Source organism: Neophocaena asiaeorientalis, unplaced genomic scaffold, assembly GCF_003031525.2.
Source record: "Neophocaena asiaeorientalis asiaeorientalis breed wild unplaced genomic scaffold, Neophocaena_asiaeorientalis_V1.1 scaffold188, whole genome shotgun sequence".
Taxonomy (NCBI): Eukaryota; Metazoa; Chordata; class Mammalia; order Artiodactyla; family Phocoenidae; genus Neophocaena; species Neophocaena asiaeorientalis.
In genome coordinates this window covers 1,410,246-1,434,463 of record NW_020174156.1, presented here as the reverse complement: position 1 = coordinate 1,434,463, position 24,218 = coordinate 1,410,246, and the positions used below count along the sequence as shown (strand labels likewise).

General features: G+C 34.0%; 1 protein-coding gene across 1 annotated transcript in view; it reads right to left on the bottom strand.

Moving 5' to 3' along the window:
* NAALADL2 (N-acetylated alpha-linked acidic dipeptidase like 2) overlaps positions 1-24,218 on the bottom strand; it is a 792,831-nt gene that overhangs the window by 377,617 nt on the left and 390,996 nt on the right. The window contains 3 exon segments of the mRNA XM_024755137.1: positions 3,840-3,959; positions 7,711-7,916; positions 10,627-10,719. Of these exon segments, the coding sequence (XP_024610905.1) occupies positions 3,840-3,959; positions 7,711-7,916; positions 10,627-10,719 (419 nt within the window).

Here is a 24,218-nt window from a genome sequence, read left to right as displayed (position 1 = left end):
GAACCAGATGGCTTCACAAGTGAATTCTATCAAACATTTAGAGAATACTTAACATCTACCCTTCTCAAACTGTTCCAAAATATACCAGAGGGAGAAACACTCCTAAACTCATTGTATGAGGCCACCATCACCCTGATACCAAAACCAGACAAAAAATGTCACCAAAAAAAGAAGGCCAATATCACTGTAGGCCAATATCACTGATGAACATAGGTGCAAAAATCCTCAATAAAATACTAGCAAACAGAATCCAATAGCCTAATAAAAGGATCATACACCATGATCAAGTGGGGTTTATCCTAGGCCTGCAAGGATTCTTCAATATACACAAATCAATCAATGGAAAAACCATATTAAAAAATTGAAGGAGAAAAACCATATGATCATCTCCATAGATGCAGAAAAAGTTCTCATCAAAATTCAACACTGATTTGTGATAAAAACCCTTCAAAAGAAGGCCTAGAGGGAACTTATCTCAACATAATAAAGGCCATATATGACAAACACACAGCCAACATTGTTCTGGATACAAAATTAATGCACAGAAATCTCTTGCATTCCTATACACTAATGATGAAAAATCTGAAAGAGAAATTAAGGAAACACTCACATTTACCACTGCAACAAAAAGGATAAAATACCTAGGAGTAAACCGACCCAAGGAGACAAAAGACCTGCATGCACAAAACTATAAAACACTGATATAATAAATGCCGGAGAGGGTGTGGAGAAAAGGGAACCCTCTTGCACTGATTGTGGGAAGGTAAATTGATACAGCCACTATGGAGAACAGTATGGAGGTTCCTTAAAGAACTAAAAATAGAATTACGGCATGACCCAGCCTTCCCACTACTGGGCATATACCCGGAGAAAACCATAATTCAAAAAGAGTCATGTACCACAATGTTTATTGCAGCACTATTTACAATAGCCAGGACATGGAAGCAACCTAAGTGTCCATCGACTGATGAATGGATAAAGCAGATGTGGCACACAGATACAGTGGAATATTACTAAGCCATAAAAAGAAACAAAACTGAATTATTTGTAGTAAGGTGGATGGACCTAAATCTGTCATACAGAGTGAAGTAAGTCAGAAAATGAAAAGCAAATACTGTATGCTAACACATATATATGGAATCTAAAAATAAAAAAAAGTTCTTAAGAATCCAGGGCCAGGACAGGAATAAAGATGCAGATTTAGAGAATGGACTTGAGGACATGGGGAGGAGGAAGGGTAAGATGGGATGAAGTGAGAGAGTGGCATGGACATATATACATCACCAAATGTAAAAGAGATAGCTAGTGGGGTCCAGCCACATAGCACAGGAATATCAGCTCAGTGCTTTGTGACTACCTAGAGGGGTGGGGTAGGAGGGAGACGCAAGAGAGAGGGGATATGGGGATATACGTGTAAGTATAGCTGATTCACTTTCTTATACAGAAGAAACTAACACACCATTGTAAAGAAATTATACTCCAATAAAGATGTTAAAAAAATAAATAAAAATAAAAGCCTTCGTTATTGCCCCTTATTACCATTCAGTGTGTAAGTCACTGGTAGATTATTGCTACTTTCAGAAAACAAACTAATTTATTAGTGTTGTAACTTATAAAATTTAAGTATTTTTGAGATTCTGTTTTCAAGTTATAATGAAAATTTCCAAATAAACCCAAAAGAGAGAGCAGTACAATGAACTCTCATGTTCCTATTACCCATCTTTGGTAGCCATCAACTTTTCACTGTTCTTCAGGAAATTTTTTTGAAAGTGGAGCTTTCATGAATCCCAAGAAAAACCTATAAACCACTGCAGTGGATTTAGATTAATTAAACATTTCTCAATCTTCAAAAGATTCCATCTTTTTCACTCAGGATGATTTAGTTCAAATTTAGTGGACTAACCTCAGGGAAATGGCTTATTTTCTTATGTGAATAGTTTAATTTCTCTTCATTTCAAAACCAAAGTTAGAATATCAAACCAGAGGGAGAGCTCCAAAGATATTACACTCATCTAGTTATTACTGACTGTTTCCTTAGTGGTCTAGAAGATGCTGTAAACTACTGACCCATGTAAGAACATGGGTAAATCTTAAAAGTCATTATGGTAAGTAAAATAAACCACACACAAATGGCTACATACTGTGTGATTCCATTTTTTATGATATTCTGAAAGACAAAACTGTAAGGGCAAAATCATTTCTAAACTCTCACTAGTTTCTGGATACTTGAGCTCATATTTCTTTCTTCCTGATAACCTATTCAGGAATATCTTAACTTCCCAAGGGAGACAACGGCAGCTGATTTTCCTCTTTTGACATTTTTTCCAGACATGTAAGAAAGTCAGAGATTTCAAAGCGGTACAAAGAGAAGGAGAGACTCACTTACAGTTCTGGATTACATGCATGCACACTGGGGTTTGGCTGATCTTAAATGTACAGATTTATCTATTTCATCTTTCATAATGTCTTCTTTATTATACTACATATGGAAATGTCAGTGAAAATTATTAAACTAGTAAATACATTATGAAAGTCATAAAATGTTAGTTTGCATTACATTTCAATCAAGAATTATGGCTAATCCAAAGCACCGTTCACTATCCTTCTCTTTTTCTCGTTCAGTGTCTGTGATACTGGACACTCTGTGGGTATCTAAAAGGTCATTTTCTGATATACACCAGTAGCCCTTGGGGTTGGGAGAAAACCACCCTGCAGTCGTGGCATGATTGCTTTCATTCCGAGATATAATACATATCATTTTAGTGAAAGTCATAAAAAGAATGCAGAAACAAAAGTGTGAACTCTAACAATAAATAGGAAAGATGTTCTGAAAACTTCTTTGGAACAGGTGAGGAGTAACTAAATTTAAAAAATAGATAACTCTAGCAAGACATTGTCACAAACTGCATGATTTTTTTTGTTACTTTGTAGAAAAAAACATGCTTTCCTTTTCCATAAATGTTCTGCAAACAATATTTTCCAAGTTTCTTAAATTTACTTCTCACGATATCCTAGGAATTAGACACAGGTCCTGCTATGAGGAGGCTTACAGTGTAGTTGAAAAGACAGAAGAGGTTCCACATTTACTCAAAACATGAATGAAGGAGAAGAAATCCCAAAGCAACCAAGTTTACCACAACATGCCAAAATTGGCAGAATTGGGAACTTAAACACTAAATTCAATTTTTAAGAAATAAATTTACACTTTTACACACATTCTCCATAGAAGCATGCCTGCAACTATAACCATAAGAGAGTAGAAAGTAAAGAACTTCAGAACATAGGACATTGGTTGAAGGGGCAATGATAAAAAAAAATCAGCAATAGATCATTCCTTAAAACACTTAGGGGGACTTTCTTGGCGGTGCAGTGGTTAAGAATCCACCTGCCAATGCAGGGGACATGGGGTCAAGCCCTGGTCTGGGAAGATCCCACATGCTGAGGAATAACTAAGCCCGTGCGCCACAACTACTGAGCCTGCGCTCTAAGGTCTGCGAGCCACAACTACTGAGCCCACATGCCACAACTACTGAAGTCCGTGCACCTAGAGCCCACGATCCGCAACAAAGAGAAGCCACCAAAATGAGAAGCCCGCATGAAGCAACGAAAAGTAGCTCCTACTTGCCGCAACTAGAGAAAGCCCGCAGCAACTAGAGAAAGCCCACACGTAGCAACAAACACCCAACGCAGCCAAAAATAAATAAATATATTAAAAAAACAAAAAACCACTTAAGGTGGTTTTATGCATATTTAAAAAAATGGAAATGTCAAGAAATGCCAGATTATAGAGAAAAAGGCAGTTTTGCAAAATCATTTTATTCAAAAGTGGTTCATCTTACCTCAGCTACCAGTTGCTGAAGAGATGGTGAAGCTACAGAGTATAGACTTGAGTTACCGCTTACAGGACTGTGGAGACTAACATAAGCCACAACATTCTTCTGCAGAACCTTCTTGAAATCCTGACATTAAAAAAAAAAAGAAATCTATCTTTAACAGAAATAAAAGTAACAGATTCCACTTTACCAGTTACATGTTGAATAATAAACACTTCCTACCTAAAATCATTACATTGCATAATACTCTCTTTTTTTTTTAATGTAAAGCCATCCCATACTATTTACTAGAGTACTCAAGGGTCATAAAGGGGTTTTAAATAAGGGTGGTGAGGAGTTTCATATAACATACAACAAAATATTTTAAAGCATGTTCATGTTCCTAAAAAAGGTAAAAATTTAAGAGAAAATGTCCCTATATGGTTAATATAGTATGAGATTCAACTTCAGAATACAGGATGGAATATTTGCTCTAGTGACAGCATTTAATTTTATAGTCATTGAATTAGAGAACAGACATGGATAAATCACTTCAGTGTTTAATAAAACCAGCCCTTTCCTTTGAAGTGTTGAGCTACTTTTTGCACAAAGCAGCTTTTTATTCTGAGCAAAATAAGGCATAATACAATTGTGGCCTTGCACATATTACTTGAAGTAAAACCTGATGCATTTCATCCACATTAGTAGAATAAAATGATTCAGTATAATAGTTTTCCACTTTTCTGCTAAACCCTACTTCCAAAAATTGAAGACCACTGATCCTATTAATAATGTACCACTAAGAAGTCCTTCTGTTATTTGCTTCCTTTTCTTGTGCAAATATGTAATGAGTAATTATCATGATGGCAGTTCTATAGATATATCCTAAAAATTGTATTATATTATTTTGTATCTTAGAAACATATCTTTCTTCTTCCAACACTATCAGATGAAAGTCTGCAAGGACTAGTACACCTAGCAAATCAATAATATTATTCCCAGTTCATGTTGAAAATTCAGCTATACCTCTGGAAAAGAAGTGAAAAGACAGTTTATTTAAAAATAAATATTTTAAATAAATAGAAATGATGAACTGTGGTTTACACATAATATTGTTATTAAAAATGTCCATTATTACACAAGAGCTATAGAAAAATAGCTTCTAATTACATACTACCATACTGACAATGTCTATATGTCAGTCCATTTAACTCTCATGAGAACCTCACAACCTAGGCATTAGTGTGCTCATTGGAACAATCAAGTCTTGAGAAGTTAATCTTGCCTAAGACCACTTGTTTTATGGTAGAGAGGATTTGAACTCAGATTTCTTTGACTGCAAAGTCTATAGTATTTCCACAATAGCCTGAAGATGAAGATTCTTCACAGGAGAAATGGTACTTTTTAAAGAACCTATTTAGTAAAATGTTATAATTTTCCTCAAGGATTGAAATCAGTATTGAGTCAAATCTCTAATAACTTTATCACTATAAATTCCATTTGACCAGTATAACCTAATCTTTTTAATTACAACTCTGAGTTTCAAGGGGTTCCTGTGTAAGCAAAATTAGAAAGGGCATTATGACCTGTCGACAAGTGCTTTCCTTACTCGTCTTCATTAGGGAATATATTTAGCACACAAATTGCTTTCTTCTAAAAGAAAATCTTTCATTTTCAGAAGGGGTAGGTTTGATAAGAGTAGGCAGAACAGTAAAACTAATAGTTTTCTAAATTCCTCCTCAACCAGATTGTTACAAAAAGGCTTCATGAACTGTATTGAAATAATCTAAGATACAGCAATTTACAATAGTACATTTTATAAGCTAATAATCAAATCCATATATTATTCACCATTTTCTTTGCTTATATATTTTTGCTCACCTAGTGAGCCAGAAAGTGACTGGATGTACAATTAGTTGTCAAATATGCATACATACATATAATAAATACTCTAAGACAGAGGTCCCTAACCTTTTTGAATAGGAAGAGACTTTTCTACCATAAACATTTTTTCCTATAGACTCCCCACAGTATAGTAGTTGTATTTTTAGTATCTGTTGATTGAGAAACTATAAAATTACCAAAAGGTACAACGCAGTCAATAATCAAAATATTTTATTAACTACAAAAATATTTACTTAATTGGAAAATGTAATCGTTCACATACACACAAGGCCACAATACTGAACAAACTGCAGGTTACCATGCATGATGCTCAAATAAATTCAAGGACTATTTGCAGTACACTTCACTTTCCCATGCAGAGGGGTTAAGGATATTTAGGAATTTAAGTTAGGAACTATTAATGTTACACAAGCCTACTTTGAGAACACAGCTTAGAAATACACATGCTTATTTAGAATTAACATGAGTTGACTATGAAAATTATTAGATAGATATGGAGAAGGCTGTATGAGATAGTAGAATAAAAAGAATCTTAAAGACATTTTTTTAAATGTGCCTTATTGTTACAAGAAAACTAAAACATTGTTTTCTTTATGATAAAGAATTCTGAATTAGTAAAATCATCCCATATCACAAATACACTCCCCAGACTGTTTCTTAAATTGTTTATATCCTTAAAGTATGGAATTTGGAATAGAAGTTTGAGAGATTGGTTCAGCTATTACATTTTCTATCTTATTAAAAATCTGTCAATTTTAAAATGTTCTGTCAGCAATGGAATTTCTTTATTTGAACTAGTTCTTTCGAGTAATGGGAAAAAATTCACACCACTAATTTGAATACAGAAAAGCATTTCAATTTGCAATGTGTGAATCTTGATAAATTTTACAACTGTAAAATTTTTCTCATTTTGAAGACTTCTTTCTCTCAAAATAAAAAGATCTTTTCTATTTTCTTTTGTATACCTTTTTTGATTTTTCTTGATAGCCAATAGATATTTTATCATTTTTTGAGTGATTAAATGAAAAATGAAATGAGAATTTCTCATTATATATTTGATATTTTTTTCTGCAAAGCTGAAGCAGTATACAAACTAGGATATCAAATGGTCTTATTTTCCTAGCTAAAGTTGTGTAGGTTTTTTTCCTACATATTTCCATTAAACTTCTTTTTATAAAGTCATAAAAATAAATAGAATATCTAAGAGTTTTATGATGTTTTTATTGTTGTTAATGTGGCGTCAATCCAAAGTTGTCATATCCCATTAAAAACACAGTGCATTTGTGAGACACAAACGTATCAGAAATATTTGAAAATGTACTCCAGTTGTATTCTAACTGTGATCCATTGCACACAAGATTTCATTTGAACAAAGGCTTCCTAAGGTAGTTAGATAAGTGGCTAGGTAGAGATATAGGTAGAAAAGAAGGAGCAGGGAGGTAGGGGTGTAAGAATAGAGGGAGGAAGGATTGAAGGGAGGGACAAAACAAGGGTAGAAGGAAGGAAACTGCTATTTTGAGTCCAATCCCTACATTGTTTAGGTAAGGTATAATGCTAAGTTAATAAACATTTTACATACAAGATCGTTTCCTAATTCCAAAAAATTGCTAGAAAATTTAAAAAAAAAAAAAAAAAGGTAATGGTATGTATCACTTGACCCTTTCTTGTCCAGTGCCTGCCAACCTAAGAAGAAACACAATAACCGGGGAAACACCACTGTGGGCGTAACAGTGTGTAGGTCTGGTAGCAATAAGAAGAAGATACCTGTAGATCATACACAAATCACTGTGGTCTAACTCTAATTCCCTAGCATTCTTAGAAGTGAGCTCAGCAAATGAGCATACTGCACACCCTGGTTGAGACGCACATTCTTGTTCATGGCTTTATCAGTTTGACTTTGGCTACTTTAGTCCAGAACAAGAGCGAGAGTGTGAGAGCGAGAGAGTGACCGCGCAATTTTGAGAGCAAGGCATAGTAATTTATGCACGTTTACCTCTCCCCATTCATAGGAGCCAATATTTCCAAAAGCTGTTCCACCCCATGAACAGAAAACAATAGTGCGGTCTGGTCTCCACCCTCTCTTGACTCTTGACATCAAGGCCTGGATAAAAGCTGTGATGATGGCAGTGCTGCTGGCCCATTCTTGTCCATTATAACTGTATGCGGTATGATGATGGCTGCCAACTATGATATAACGGTCTGCAAATAGAAGACAACAAGAGCCATTATAATACAATATACATCTTAACAATAAATTTAATGACATTTACATGATCCTATTGCACAACCGAGCAACAATTATGGGAAATTGTTCTGATAATTAAGACTAACATTTTTCCCCCACTGTCTTGACTCACACGTCTGTGTATATCAAAGCAGAGGCAGCTGCTGAACTCAATTATGAATCCAAAGCTTAGATCCATATCACTGTCATCTCAACATGCATATTAATTAATGAAGTATACAAATATGCCACAATGAAACCCTTATCTAACATTTTGCCAGAATCATAGTGGGAAGTGCCCTATAAACAATGTGTATATGCTCAGTAAGTATTAATGAACTATTCATACATTTGAGGGAACAGTTATTCAGTAGCTGTAAGTATTAAAAATGTGGTAGTCATGTATGGACTTTGCAATAAATGAAGTATTTAGGGAATCAGTTTTCACTTCCAACTTAGAGTTTTAGACCCTCTCCTTTTTCTGATGGAAAAAATAAATCATCATCAAAAGTCATCCAAATACTTTTTCTTTTTTGCATATTTTATTTCACATAATCATACAAAATCCATTAGATACACTACTAGAAAGATCTCCATGACACATTGATGGCTTCTGAATAACGTATATTGCTGACAATTGTTAGTAATAAGGTAGACTAAAAATGTATCTCCAGATAATAAGGTAGACTAAAAATGTATCTCCAGAGTTTCCTCTGATTTTGCCAGTGAATGTTGTTGGTACACAGCTAAATTTACTTTATCAAGTAGCCCTACAATCTGTGTAAAAATATTTTTCTTCATTAAGTGTCATTTCCTTAGGAGATGTCCCATAACTTGATGGTTAAGTGTACAGAGTTTAAAGCCTTCCTGCTTGGGTTTGAATCCAGGCCATTCATCTTACTAGTTGTATGACCTTAGAAAGCTTATTTAGGCTCTCATGCCTTAAATTCTTCAATCATAAAATTGGAATAAAAATAGTACATACATCATTCAGTTCTTTTGAGTTTTAAGTTAGTTACTATTTGTAAGGCACTTTGAATAACACCTGACATATAATAAGTACTACACATGTGTGGAATGAATGAATCACACCTTGACTTCATGGCATCAAAACACTACTTTACTGGAAACATAACTGTGTGAAACTATTTTAGTTTTCCACACTGATACTGGAACCAACAATGAATTTGATCTGACAACAATTTATCAAAACTTAATTAATGGTATACACAGTGTGCCTGCAATGTTGAATTGATTCACTCATCTCCCAGATATGTATAAAAATTCTGTTTGGAATTGTCTGTATTCTGGATAAACCATATATAAAAACCTTAATACTAACTGATGGTTATTTCTAATTTTCAGAGTCATTATATAAGAAAAGTATGTGAATGAACAGCCAATATTTTTGTGTAGAATTCAAATAAATAAAATTGAGAAGCTTTACATATTATACACCTAGGAATACTACTAGTAAATTGATTTTTTAAATTTGGGGGTTTTTTTCTACATTGAATTCAATACTTTTTTTTTTTAATCCTATAGTGAGTATAATTTTGTACAGTTTGGTTTTTCAAAAATAACTAGCAAATGTAGCAATGATGATAAATATTTCTAATGCTTCAATTAGAGATTCTTATGATATAAATTTGTTGAAATGGTTGAAATGCAATAGTAACAATTTCCAAATTCATTTATATCTTGTATTTAAAGATATTATGATCAGAGGTTGTTCATCAGAGGTTGCTACTGTAAGGAAACCAGAGAGAAGATGTCCGTGAATTTTTAAAGAGTTGGCAAGCAGGAAACTTGATGGGAATGTAAAACTTGATCTCAGAATTTCCTGGGTTAGCAATTATGGAGTCAGTTTGACTAAGATCATGGAGAAGAATTATGCTCCAAGGATGACTTCAGTAAATATCCCAACCAAATCAATAGCAATGACACAAATGTACTAAAAGACTACTGCATTCTACCATGTAAAACAAGCACAGCAGACAGTAATGTCATTCAACCTCACAATATGTTCAGAAGTGTTGTTAATTTGTTAATATATTTGTCAGTTATTTTCACTTTTTTAGCCTATATAGTATCATCTGAAGATTCCATAAGCATCCCATAACAAGGTATAAAACTATTTAAAATGTAACCAGGTGATCCTTTTCATAAGCACCTTCAAAACCTAAGCCATGTAAACATTAGGCAGAATTGTCAGTGGACCAAGGGTCAGAGATGGGACACAGACTAACAATGAAAGATTTGAAAACCAAAATTTTTATTTTTTTTAAAAACACATAATTAAAACTAAAATATTTCCTTTTTAAAAAAGTCATTTCTTGATATAAATAAAATCTTCAATGGTGTTACAGTGAATAAAAGAAAAAGAAAACATTGGTTTCTATAGCTTTTACTCACAGGTACATGCCAATTTAACAAATCTAAACTCTGTTTTCTCCGTTTTGTTTTGTTTCCTTCTTACACTCTCTACTATGATTTATCTTTGAAGGGATGTGGTAAGAAAGAATAAAGACTTGCTTCTTGGTTTTATATACCACCCTTTAGAGTGGTATGAACTTGTAATTACATCTAAAGTAGGACATTTAACTATGCTATTAAATTGTTACAGAGCATTTTCTTGTGATATTTCATATAAAGTGTAGATTATAAATATTTGGGTCTACTTACCTGGAGATGTTGAGCCCTTTAAATATCCAACAACATTAGTAACTGTTTCAAATTTTGTGACTGTCTGAATTTGCATGCTGACAATTCTTTCCTCTGAGGGGGAAAAGAAAATTAAAAGATACTTGTTTCTCTATATTCTGCTGGGTTTTTTTTCTTAAAGCATTCAAATTTATTTATCCAATATGATCGGACAAATAATTCCAAACAACTGAATTTTTCTAGATAACCAACGTTACATTTTTCGGCAAATATGTATTTGAAACTTTGTGTAGACATTATTTTAGGTGCTTGTTATATAATGATGACTAAGATACAATTGCTAGCCTCATAGAACTTCAGAACCATAAATAGGCAATTCTAAATTTCACATTAAAAACTGCAGTGGGCTTCAACAGGAAAGCACACAGAACAAGACCTCAAGGAGATGTGGACAACTCATATTTTTAAAAATGAAAAAAATGAGATAAAAATATTTTCAAATAATTTTAAGTACTTGTCTAGCTTCAGAAAAATAGCATGTGAAGATGATTTAACTTTTTTTGTATGATTCATTATTACATTATCACATTGAAAACTATAAAGCATTACACAAATTAAAAGAATAGATTCTTAAAGCTACACTTATTTTCAAATCTTGGAGTTCTCATTTCTACCTGTGTTTGTAGGTCTCTCACCTCTCTACTAAATCTCTGCCACCTGCCCTGCCTCTTTGAGTTCTTCTATTCATGCTTGATATTCAAAAATTTTGACAACAAATAAGGCAAAGACACCAATCAGAAAGGACTTCAGTCACAGCCCTGAAGTGGTCTTTGAAGGTCTTTGGTGATGACATGTGTTAATCCTGTATTTGATGGATCTTGGGAAGTCTGGGGGCTGAGGGTGGGGGTGGGAAGGTGGTTTCTCTAGGAGAGGTCCAAGGGCAGCCAAGTGGTACTGTTGGGGAGAGGGTGGCAATTAGAAAGCAAGCAATGCAAAGTAGACATGCTATACTGATGGGCCTTCAAATGTCACTTCTTACTGCTATATGAAAACTGTTATGATAAATAAGTTGCTTCTTTCTTTGAATGGGCTCTACTAACAATTTAAATAGAAAATCAGTATACTGAAAAAATAACTAAACAAGAATAAAGAGACCTCAAGAGAACACCTGAGTGCCTCATATAGGAGAAAAGGAAATCTGCTTATTGTGTATTTTGAATATTGTGATCTGAGTATTACAGTTCTAATTTACGTGCTATGCATTTCTGTTCAATATTTTTTAAGTAGTATATTTTGTGGGGTTTTTTAGAGCAGTTTCAAAATACAGAAAAACTGAGCAGAAAACACAGAGTTCCCAAATACCCTCTTTCCCCTGCCCCTATTATTAATATCTTACATTAGCATGATCAATATCTGTTACCATTAATGAGACAATATTAATACATTAAGTCCATAATTTATATTAAGGGTCACTCTTTGTATTGTACACTCTATGGGTTTTGACCTAAGCATAATGGCATGTATCCACAATTATAGTATCATATAGAATAGTTTCATTGCCCTAAAAATTTCCTGTGCTATACCTGCTTATACTTTCCTCTCTCCCTTCCTCTTGAGCCCCTGGCAACCACTGATCTTTTAAATGTCTCTACAGTTTTGCCTTTTCCAGAATGTGATACACTTGAAATCATGTTTATTTTTAGTCATTAATTCCCTGTTCTAGGTTTGTTCCAAATTGTCCAGATAAATGAACTTTAGATGAGGCAGTCATGAACTTATAGTTGTGTTTTTAATATTTTCATCTTATTTTTGAGTTAGAAAACAAGAGAAGATTCTTCAGCTGTATCTAAGATTCAATATTAATTTTTTTTTCAAATTCAGCAGTGAGAAAACCTTATAATATGTACAAATGTAAGGCAAACTCCTTGAAATATTACCTTATATTAATATAGTGCCTTACAATTTATATTTCCATTTGCACACACATATACTAATTCTCATTGGATCTCTTTTTCTCTGTGAAGCATTAATGAAGCTGTTATCCTTGTTACTGCATTTCATTTTAACCAGTGTCATACTGTTTTAATTAACAAAACTTTATCATGACTGAAGTAATGGGTCCCCTACCACCACCACCACCACCATCATTGTCATCGTCTCTTTTAATTATTATTCAACGTGGGGGGATTTATGGACCATTACTTTCACATAAACTTTTATATTAGTTCGTCATGTGCCATGGAAAGACATTTCAGGATTTCATTAGGATTGTATTAAATTAATGGAACCATTTGAGAGAATCATTCATTTTATCTATGAATATGGTATGCCTCTCAATTTATTTCAGTTGATTTTATGTCTTTTATGAAGTTTTATATTTTTCTTTATAAAAGGTTTGCACAACTATTATTAAATTTATTTTTAAGGTTTTCCTGCTATGTTAACAAAATATAGCATTTATAATTATTTTACTGTGTATAAGCATGCTATTTAATTTCATATATTAGTCTTATAACAAACCTTCTTGTTAATCTCCTATAGGTTTTAATGGTTAATCTATAGGGTTTTTATTTTTGTTAATTTCACTGTAGATATATACCAAAAACTAGTTTTGCTTATTCCTTTTAAAACCGTAAAGCTTTTATCTACTGCTCTCATCATTTTGTATAGGACTGCCAGTGCACTGTGGAATGGAGGCAGTAAAAGCAGCATTCCTTGGTCCTTTCCTTGTGTTCTTCACTTCTACAAAATGTTTCTACAACTGTGTTTTTTTTACGTAGTTTGCTATAGGTGTCTGGGAAATTCCTTTTATAAGGAAGATCACTTTTGCTCTTCCTTTGCTAAAAGATTTTAGCATAAACAGATGTTGAATCAACTTTTGAGATAATTGCAAGGCTTTTCACTTTACAATGTTAAAAAATGCATGTATTCCTGGAATAAGCCCTTCTTGGTCATGATATATTTTCTGTCTTTGGTTACTAATATTTTCAGGATATATGCATATATATTTATAAGTGGCTTATTGATAATTATACTTCTCAATTTTTTCTTGTCTGATTTTGATATGTGGATTATATAACCTCACAAATGTTTAGTGATCTTTGCTTCTTTTCATTGATTCTGTAAGAGTTTATGTAGCACAGACATTATCCATTTTACAAAGGAGAGTTAAGTGTTCATATATAAAACTATTTCATCCTGGTATTTTTTGTGTGTGTTGCAGGGAGGAGTACATTTTCACTCAATGTATATTTTCATTTTATTTCACTTAATATTTTCAAATTATTAACGAATATAAGTAAATTCAGATTTTACGTTTATTTCTTCTAAATGTATTTAGCTGTTTGCTTTATTCTTATGCTTCAGAAAAAATACTGTCATTTAACTATAATTTTGTTTCCTTTCCTATTTCTAAGATCAATCTACTTCTGTCTTTTTTGTTTCCCTTCATCAGTTTTACCAGAGTTTAGCTAATTTTTTAGAATTTTCAGAAAACCAGTTTTAGGATTTGTGGATCCTCAATATTTTTTTCTTTATTTTTTGCTCCAATATTATATTCTATGTTTATTAGTATCTTTGTTAAATTTTGCCTGAATATATTCTCTGGGGTTTTTTAACCTAAATTTTTAAGTTAAAATGCTTAGTTCATTACTTTTTAATCTTTATACATGTCTTTAAGGCTGCAGATTTTCTATTGCGGTGAAGCACACTAATTTTGATATATGGTGTTATGATCTTACAAATTCTAGCATTTTAAATTTCTATGATAATTATTTCTATAATAAATGTATTAGTTCAAAGAATTTTTAAAATATTCAAATATAAGGTGTGAGTTACTGTTTTAATATTGATACCTAGCTTAATTTAATTATGAACTGAGAGCAAGGTCTATATACTACTGATACTTTGATTTTAGGTGAGTTTGTGACCCTGTAGCCTATTGCATCTGATAAATAGAGAATAAACATTTTTGTATATGTTCCACATAAAGAATGTGCATTCCCTATTACAGGGATGTAGCATTTCATATATAGGTCCAGTAAATCAAGCTTGAAAACTGTGTGGCTATAACTTTATTAACTTTTCTACATATTCTCTCTGTTAATTATTGAGACATGTTAAAGTTTCCCATTTGATGCTAATTTATCAATTTATCTTGGCAATAGTATAATATTTTTCCTTGTATATTTTTAGACTACTTAGTTACATGTATGCAAGTTTGGAATTGCTACAACTTCCTGATTTCTATATAGATTATATAGAACAATTATTCTTTATATTGTTTCTATCCCAATTTTTCTCCCTAAAGTGTCCCCCCCATTAATATAATTATCCTATCTTTCTTTTGCTTAGTATTTCTCCAATACTTATTTTCCCAGCATTGCATTTGCTTTTGTCAGGCATCCCAGGGGCATTTCTGGCTTGGGCACAATTTTTATGCTAATTTTTTGGCTTGGTGTTTCTATACTACAATGTTAATGAAAATTCTGAGCCAGGATTTTTTATTTCTAGAGACATTGAAAAAGATTTTTTAAAAATTTTTTATCCAGAGCTCAGGCAGAAGAAAGCTTTTCTCCACCAGCGGGTGGATTTCTTTCTAGTTTTTCTACTTCAACTCCATGATCCTGGTTTACATAGATGTTAGTTACAACTCCTTTCTCCCTATAGGCTCATAACCATATCTTTTGTCCCCCTGTGAGTTCTATATTCCCACTCTAATTTACCTAATTCACTAGGATCCATGACCTCCCAAAACTAGGTGACCAGAGGGTCAACTCTTCTGCTTATTTCTCTGATTTTTCATTCTGTCTTCATGTTTCCTTCTGGACATTTTACTTTCTTTTTTGACAGATACTTTTAAAGACATTTTTTCTTATGGCTCATACAGAGTTCCTAGACATTTGCATGAACAGATTTCAAATTATTTTACCTGCCCTCTTCTACAGCCTTAAGTCTAAGAGTTTTATTTAAAAGAAACACAGAGGCCTGAGAAAGTTGAAGACAACCTTTTTTGCAAGGATATTATGATTACACTGGTTCTTTTCAACTGACAGAAGGACTTCCTTATGTGTCACAGGGCCAAGACCAGGTCTAAATAATGGCATGCAACATAGCAAAAAGCAGCCTTTCATCTATTTATTTACATCCCCACACATGATGTTGATCCTAATACATGTTGTTTCATAGTATTCCATACCCATGTCTGAAAACAAATGCACATAGAGCCTGTTTTCCATCACTAAAAGCAGCACTATGATCACACTTTCAATTTTAATAATAAATATCAGTAAAATCTTGGATAAACTTTCACATTCATATTGCTGTTGGCATTGCTAATTTAAACAACCCATAGGTAAAGTAATATTATTCTTCATAGCAATAATATTAGCAATCTTGCACTTTGGAATTTATTCTACAAGAATAATTGTACTCTTTGCAGTACAATTATAGTAGCAATTACAGAAAACAACACAGATTTCCCAAACAGGAAAATTACTTAGAAAATTGCAATAAAATGTGTGGCTGTTAAAATATAAATTAATATGTAGAAACATGGGTACACTAGAAGTGAAAAGAACAGAATACAAATACAAATATACATAATGATTGAACTTAGGTAAAATGTATATTTATGGTAACATATTTAAAAAGAGAGATTAATAACTTAAACATAAATTGGGTTAGGTAAAGACATTTCTCCAAAGAAAATATACAGATAGCCAAAAGGCACGTGAAAAGATGTTCAACATTGCTAATTATTAGAGAAATTCAAATCAAAACTACAATAAGATATCACCTCACACCAGTCAGAATGGCCATCATCAAAAAATCTGCAAACAAAAAATGTCAGAGAGGGTGTGGAGAAAAGGGAACCCTCCTATATTGTTGGTGGGAATGTAAATTGGCACAGCCACTATGGAGAACAGTATGGATGTTCCTTAAAAAACTAAAACTAGAGTTGCCATATGTCCCAGCAATCCCACTCTTGGGCATATGTCAGGAGAAAAACACAGTTCAAAAGGATACATGTACCCCAATGTTCATTGCAACACTGTTTACAATAGCGAAGACATGGAAGCAACTTAAATGTGCATCAACAGATGAATGTATAAAGAAGACGTGGTACATATATACAATGGAATATTACTCATCCATTAAAAAGAATGAAATAATGCCATTTGCAGTGACATGGATGGACCTGGAGATTATCATACTAATCTGTGTCAGACAGAGACAGACAAATGTATGATATCACTTATATGTGGAATCTTAAAAAATATGATACAAATGAACTTATTTACAAAACAGAAACAGACTCACAGACTTAGAGAATGAACTTATGGTTACAAGAGTGGAAGGGTTGGAGTGGGGGAGGGATAGATTGAGAGTTTGGGATTGACATTTACAACACCACTATATTTAAAATAAAATGCCTTTCCATGAAAAGAAAATTAGGATATGTGGAAAAGGCAAGATCATATAACTGATAAGCAAAGAAAACATAGATGATGAAAGTAGATCCATAGGTGACTGAGATATTGGAATTAGCAGACAAGGACTTTAAAATAAGTATACTTGTTACCTGGGGGTGTAACTGGTGGGGGACTCCTAGGGGTGCTTGTTGTATTGTTTCTTGATCTGGGTGTTGGTTACATAAGTGTGCTCAACTGTGAAAAGTAAGTGGGCTCTACAATTATGATTTGTGTTGTTTTCTGAATATAAGTCACATTTAATAAATTTATTTATTTAAAAAAAAATTTTTGGCTCCATTGGGTCTTTGTTGCTGCTCACAGGCTTTCTCTAATTGCAGTGAGTGGGGGCTACTCTTCATTGCGGTGTGCGGGTTTCTCATTGTGGTGGCAGGCTCTAGGCACACAGGCTCTAGAGTGCAGGGTCAGTAGTTGTGGCGCATGGGCTTAGCTGCTCTGCGGCATGTGGGATCTTCCTGGACCAGGGATCGAACCTGTGTCCCCTGCACTGGCAGGTGGACTCCTAACCACTGCGTCACCAAGAAAGTCCCTGTAAGTCACATTTAAATGAAAAGGTTTAAAAGCTAAAATTGTTTGACCTAATGACCAGTGGCTTAGTTCTGAAGACCTCTGTCTATAAAGTACAATCTATTAAAAGCACAAAACCTGCAAAAAAAATTTTTTTTAATGTGTGTGGTTTTAATTGAGATGTACTATAAATGTAAAATACACACTGGATTTTGAAGACTTAGAATGAAAAAAGAATGTAAACTATTTCATCACTATGTTTGCATATTGATGACAATATATTGATAATATTTTGGATACACTGAATTAAATAAAATATGTTATTAAAGTTAAAAAATAAATAAGTTGGGTTAGGAAGTTCTGCCTGTGTCAGTTGGGGTGAAACACTGGTCATAAAGATGCTTAAGCAAACCTGAACTCTGGGCATTTATTTCTCTTTTCCAAATCCCAGGGATGGTGAAATTAAAACCTTAAGGGGATTGTCTTCTCCTTATAACATCAAATCTCTGAAAACTGGGGCTTCCTGGTGAACCAGCAGCAAATGATGGTGGTTTAGAATAGTTTCATTGTAACTGGAACACAATGACTCTCTCTCATTATACAAACCCATGAAGATATAAACTGGGGCCTGACTTCAGGTCTGCCCTCCTATAAGTCACAAGAAGATGGCTAATTCCTCCAGGGCAACATGAACTCCCAAGCTAAAGTATCTAGATATCTGAGATCCACACTCTCATAAACGAAAGTTAACACAATGAACACATATAATACTCAAAGTAAACATATTAAAACACACAATACATTAATTTAAAAATATGCATTATAACTAAACTCGCTAAAAGAAAAGGGACTGCATTAGTAATAAGAAACAGCCTGAAAACATTTTTTTTAAAAAGAGGAAATAAGAGGTATGAAAAATAGAATAATTGAAAGAAATATACCAATAGGTAGGGAGAATAGAGAGAGATGGTAAGGAATAGATAGATATAAATGAAAAATAAATTCAAGATATAGAAGATCAGATTCAGAATTTTTTCCAAGAAACCACAGAAAGGAATGAAAACATAAAATATAAACATACAAGTAAAAGACACAATGAATAGAAATGGGAGTTCTAGAAAGAACACCAGAAGGAGGAAAAACAAATGGAGGAGAGAAAATAGTTGAAGAAAATATTTATTTTTATTATTATCTTTCCAGAGAAGAGGAGAAGCATCTACATACTTTAGCACAAAATTTAAAGGCATGAAAGACAAAGAAAAAAATACTAAAAGTTCCTCAAGTCAAAAAGTAGACCACTTACAGCAAAAACAAGAATCAGATTGGTACCAAGCATGTCAAAAACAACATAATACAAGAAGGTCATAAGTTAATGTTGTTAAAGAAATAAAAAGTAGCAAGAGGAAATTTGAACCTAGAATGTTTGGCAACAAGGAAGTGAGGGCAATCTAGGCATCCATCCTTGGAGTAATGGATGTATCAAATAGAGTAAAGCTACTCTTTAAATATTCTATAGCACTTAGAAGAAATGAAGTAAATGTACCTTTGACAACATGGATAAATATTAACTACAAACTGCTAAATGTAAAGAAAAAACTAAGAAAGAAATATACTGCTCAAGAATATTTATGTGAATTAAACATTCATGTACTCATAAACAATGTATGTCTTCTTCTTCTTCCTCTTCCCTTCCTTTCTCTTCATGAGTGAATCAGTCCTAAAGCCATTACACAAGTTGTCCAAGGTTAGCACCTCTGACAGTGGCAGTAGAAGATGATGCCACTGTGGCCCAGAGCAAGGGGTTGAAGACCATGTGAGGAAAGGAAGGCATCCAAATGGGTTGGGGTAGTTTAGCACAGGGTATCAGGGCCCAAGCATGAGGAGGATATTGTGTATGTCTGTGTGTATGTAAGTCTGAATATGGAAAGGAAAGCAACTGTCAGGGGGAACAATGTAATGAGAGAAGTCATTAAAGCTGACTAAGGTTATCCCCATTTAAGAGCTGAACAACACACAGTGTGGGAGCCTGAGTGGGGTGCATTTCAGGTGGGGAATAGGCAGAGCACTTGATATAGGGTAAATAGTCCATGTGTGACAGTGCCTGGCTTGGTCGTCAGAGCCATAATGGAGTGGGAAAGGCATTCTTGTAGAGGAAGAAGGAAAGGCATCAACTGTATACACTCAAGGGAACTGATTACTCAAGTATATATATTCAGAATAATGAGAAGCAGATTTATCACTCTCAGAGATGGGATTTACAAACATGAAAGGAGAAAAACACTAGGTATTGATATGTACTGATGGTTTTTCAGATAGAGAGATAGATATAGATGTAAATCTATGTGTGTGTATATATATATTCATACATATTTATATCAAAATATAATATCAAAATATATATTTTCTTATCTTTGTTTACTAAGAGGTACTGAAAAAAGCAACACTCCAATAGCAATGAGCACATCTAGAATCCACATCTTGTTTTCTAGACAGCACTCTCCACTCAAAGGAACTAGGGATCATTTAGGAAAAAGCTGGTAACAGGGTTGGGGTGGGGAAATACAACATGATTTGGTACACCTTGCTGTGTCAAAAACCAAGGAAATACACAAAGAATTCTGAGGAAACATCAAAGGACACAGAATCCAGGTAGAAACTGCTGTTACTGGCTGACCTAGGACAACTTGAGTATCAAAATAAAAATAGGATTGAATCATAATCCATTGAATAAATTAGGAATATAAATCTTCATTATGTAATACATTGGTACTGTATTTATAAGTAAAGAAACGTACAAACAAACAAGAAAAAGAAAATTCTTCTTTACGGCAAAATGCCGATTAATAAAAGTAGAGAGGATGATGGACTTAGAAGGTCACCGTTGGCATCATCTTGGAAATGACTACTTGAGCAAAAAAACATCAGTGAACATTGAAACTACTGGGTGAAGGTAGAAATGGTGGAGGTAAGATGTTTGCATAACTTCAAATGCTATTGATTATTAAAAAAAAAGAATAGAGAGTAACTTTAATGAGGTCTGGTGGACACCACCTTAATCAAGTGGTCAAAGTTAGCTTTACCAGTAATGGAACAAATTAATATTAGCAATCAGAAAACAGTCTCACTTCCATAATACTGCTGCCAAGGGTTCAGAGCCTGAATTTATTCATGAGAAACATCAAGTAAACCCAAACTGGGGAACATTCTGAAGATAACTGGCATGTAAGTTTTAAAAGGATGAAGCAGGGCTTCCCTTGTGGCGCGGTGGTTGAGAGTCCACCTGCCGATGCAGGGGACGCGGGTTCGCGCCCCGGTCCTGGAGGATCCCACATGCCGCGGACTGGCTGGGCCCGTGAGCCATGGCCGCTGAGCCTGCGCGTCCGAAGCCTGTGCTGTGCAACGGGAGAGGCCACAGCAGTGATAAGCCCGCGTACCGCAGGAAAAAAAAAAAAAAGGATAAAGCAATGAAAGTTAAAAAAAAAAAAAAAGCTAGAAACTGTTCCAGTTTGAAGGAAATTTGAGACATGATAACTCGAAACACATGATCCTAGTTTAGATCTATTTGCTATTTAGGACATTATTGGGACAATTGGCAAAAGGTGAATGGGGGCTACTTAGTGCATGGTAGAAATGTATCCAAGTTTAATTCCTGTTTGTAACGGTCCTGCTGTTTGTGCAAGAAAATGTCAGTGTTTGCGGGAGAATTCAGATGCAACTGTTTATCATGTCTGCAGCCTACACTTGGGTAGCTGAGGAAGAAATTTCTTTGTGCTATTCTTGCAACTTTTCTGTAAGCTTGAATGTATTCCGAAATAATAAAAATACTTCTGAAATTAGAACACCCTGGGGAACATTTAGATGCAGTTTATTATTCGAAAAGTCGGTGCATGTGTATGTGTGTATATATTCTTACTTTAAGATAACATTTCCAGCTCACATTTACCAAATGTTTTCTGTCTTTCATGTTCCATAGTTGGATGGAAGCTTTAAATTTTATATGTGAAGTTCAAAAGATTTCAAGATGACAAAAATGTGTTCCACTCAGAGAACATTTGTATTCAAATAGGGTGAGGAGTGTCAGAGCTAAGAGACATAAAAGCAGCTGCCTCTCTCCAGTCCTTAATTTCATCATGTGCAGAAATTATGTTCCAGTGATAATTCTGTCTTGCACTTTTGTTGCTTTCATGAAGGATCAACTGATTCTCAGTCATCTTCTTCCCCAATAGCTAACAAAGCTTCATCTCCACCTGCACTGTAAGCTTACCCAGTATCTAGGAAAAATTCCAACCTTCTTTAGAGAGATTTGAGGACTAACAATTGCTGCTAATTCTTGAGTCCCAGCTGCAATAATTAAGCATTTGTTGCTTTCCTGACTTCAGAATAGAACTTCTAGGATTGGGACTCTGAATTATTTTCTATTTTTTCAATTTTATTGCACCCCAGGGACAGGAATCTGCTCTAGAATCACAGTTTTGATGACTGGTCTTTTGTAGTCTGCTCACATCTTTCCTAAATGCCAACTGCTTGTCTAACTATCTGAGTATAAAATTTCTGGATTATATATCGTCATAATGCTTATAGCTTTCTGCGTACTCCATTTTTCCACATGGGATCTCCCTATTGCCAAAGGTGTTTCTGAACAAACACTGGTGACTGGACATCATATGTTCTAGACTAAGGGTCTTATTTTCTTATTTTAAATATTTAGCAATTGATACAGCATACACTAACCAATCAGAATGGATTGGCAGCAAATAACTAGAATGTCCACAGCAATGTATACAAACAGATATCAGACCTGCCCAAGACACCATGTTCTTCTTGCCATACTGGAATTTTCTCAGAAATTACATTTTGCTATATCCTCCAGTGAATTTAACCTTATGCAAGGGGGTAATTCTAGTCTTAAGACCCAACTCTGTCCACTATGCCCCACTTCACCTGAATCAATGGGGCATGCCCTACCATGTCCTGGATACTGACAAAAACATCAGCTACAAGAAAATGTCCTTACAAAATTTTATCCTCTAATTACATAATGAGTTTTCTATTATAAACCTTAAGAATTAATTGCAAGTTTACAGGAAATACAAGGATTAGAAGAATTAGTTGAATAAAAATCACAAGAAGCATCCTACAAATCTAGACAATAAGACACATGCAGGACCACTGACTTGGTCCCACAGACAAGTGAGTGTCAAAAGAGGAAAAGACGATGATACTGCATTAGAAGAAATACAATTTGTAGGCCTCAACTGGATATTGGTTTGGATAAACCCACTGTACAAGACTACAGTGATTACTAAAATTTAATATAGTCTGTGTATTAAAAATGATTAAGTTTACCATCATGAAAAAGTGGCAATAATTAAACAATTTTCAAAATAATATGTATAGTATGATCTCATTTTGGCTATAAATATACATTTATATCTAAACCTATAGGAATTTATATCTAGGTGTTCAAAGCAGTAATTACTGGGTGTAAAAAATGTGTTCTAGACTGAATTGTGTCCCTTAAAATTCATATGTTGAAGCCCTCAACTCCAGTCTGGCTCTATTTGAAGACAGGGCCTTTAAGAAGGTAATTAAAGTTAAAAGAGATCTTAAGAATGGTACTCTAATCTGATAGGACTGGTGGCCTTATAAAAAGAGGGACAGACAGAAGAGATCTGTTACTCTCTCTGTGTGTACATAGCGAAAAGGCCATGTGAGGACTTGGAGAGAAGGCAGTCGTCTGTAAGCCAGGAAGAGAGCTCTCACCAGAAGGCTAATTTTCTGGCACTTTGAGTCTCGCACTTCTCAGCTCCAGAATTGTGAGAAAATAAATGTCTGTTGTCTAAGGCATCCAGTCTGTGGTAACTTACTATGGAAGCCTAAAATGACTAACAAAGAATGTATTGATTTATCTTCATATTTTTGCTTATCTCTTTTCTAACGCAATGTGTAGTAACCATTTTTGTAATAACAGAAATTACATTTTAAAAAAAGTAAAAATATGCATGCATATTCCCTAAATATGCTGTAGTACTGTAAAATTTTGGTTCTGAAAAACTGAGACAAGCAAACAGATTCTGAACAAAAACCATATGCTTGGTCAGTTTTACCACATACTTTTTGGCAATAGTAGCTAACCCCTCTTTAGTGAACACATATACACAGAAAAATCCACGTGTGCATGTACTCTTGGGAGCTTGCATGTATTTGGAAAAAACATTTAAAATTTAACTAAATATTATCCTTTAAAACTAGTAAAATTATCTAAATAGGAAGATATTTTGAGGAGTGTGAACCTGAGAACAAAAATAGCTTTTACCTTCTTTGTATCCCTTATAAGAGTGTATCCACAGTAACACAATAATAGTGGGGGACTTTAACACCTCACTTACACAAATGGACAGATCAACCAAACAGAAAATTAATAAGGAAACACAAGTTTTAAATGACAGAGTAGACCAGAGAGATTTAATTGATATTTATAGGACATTCCATCCAAAAACAGCAGATTACACTTTCTTCTCAAGTGCACATGGAACACTGTCCAGGATAGATCACATCTTGGGTCACAAAACAACCCTCAGTAAATTTAAGAAAATTGAAATCATATCGAGCATC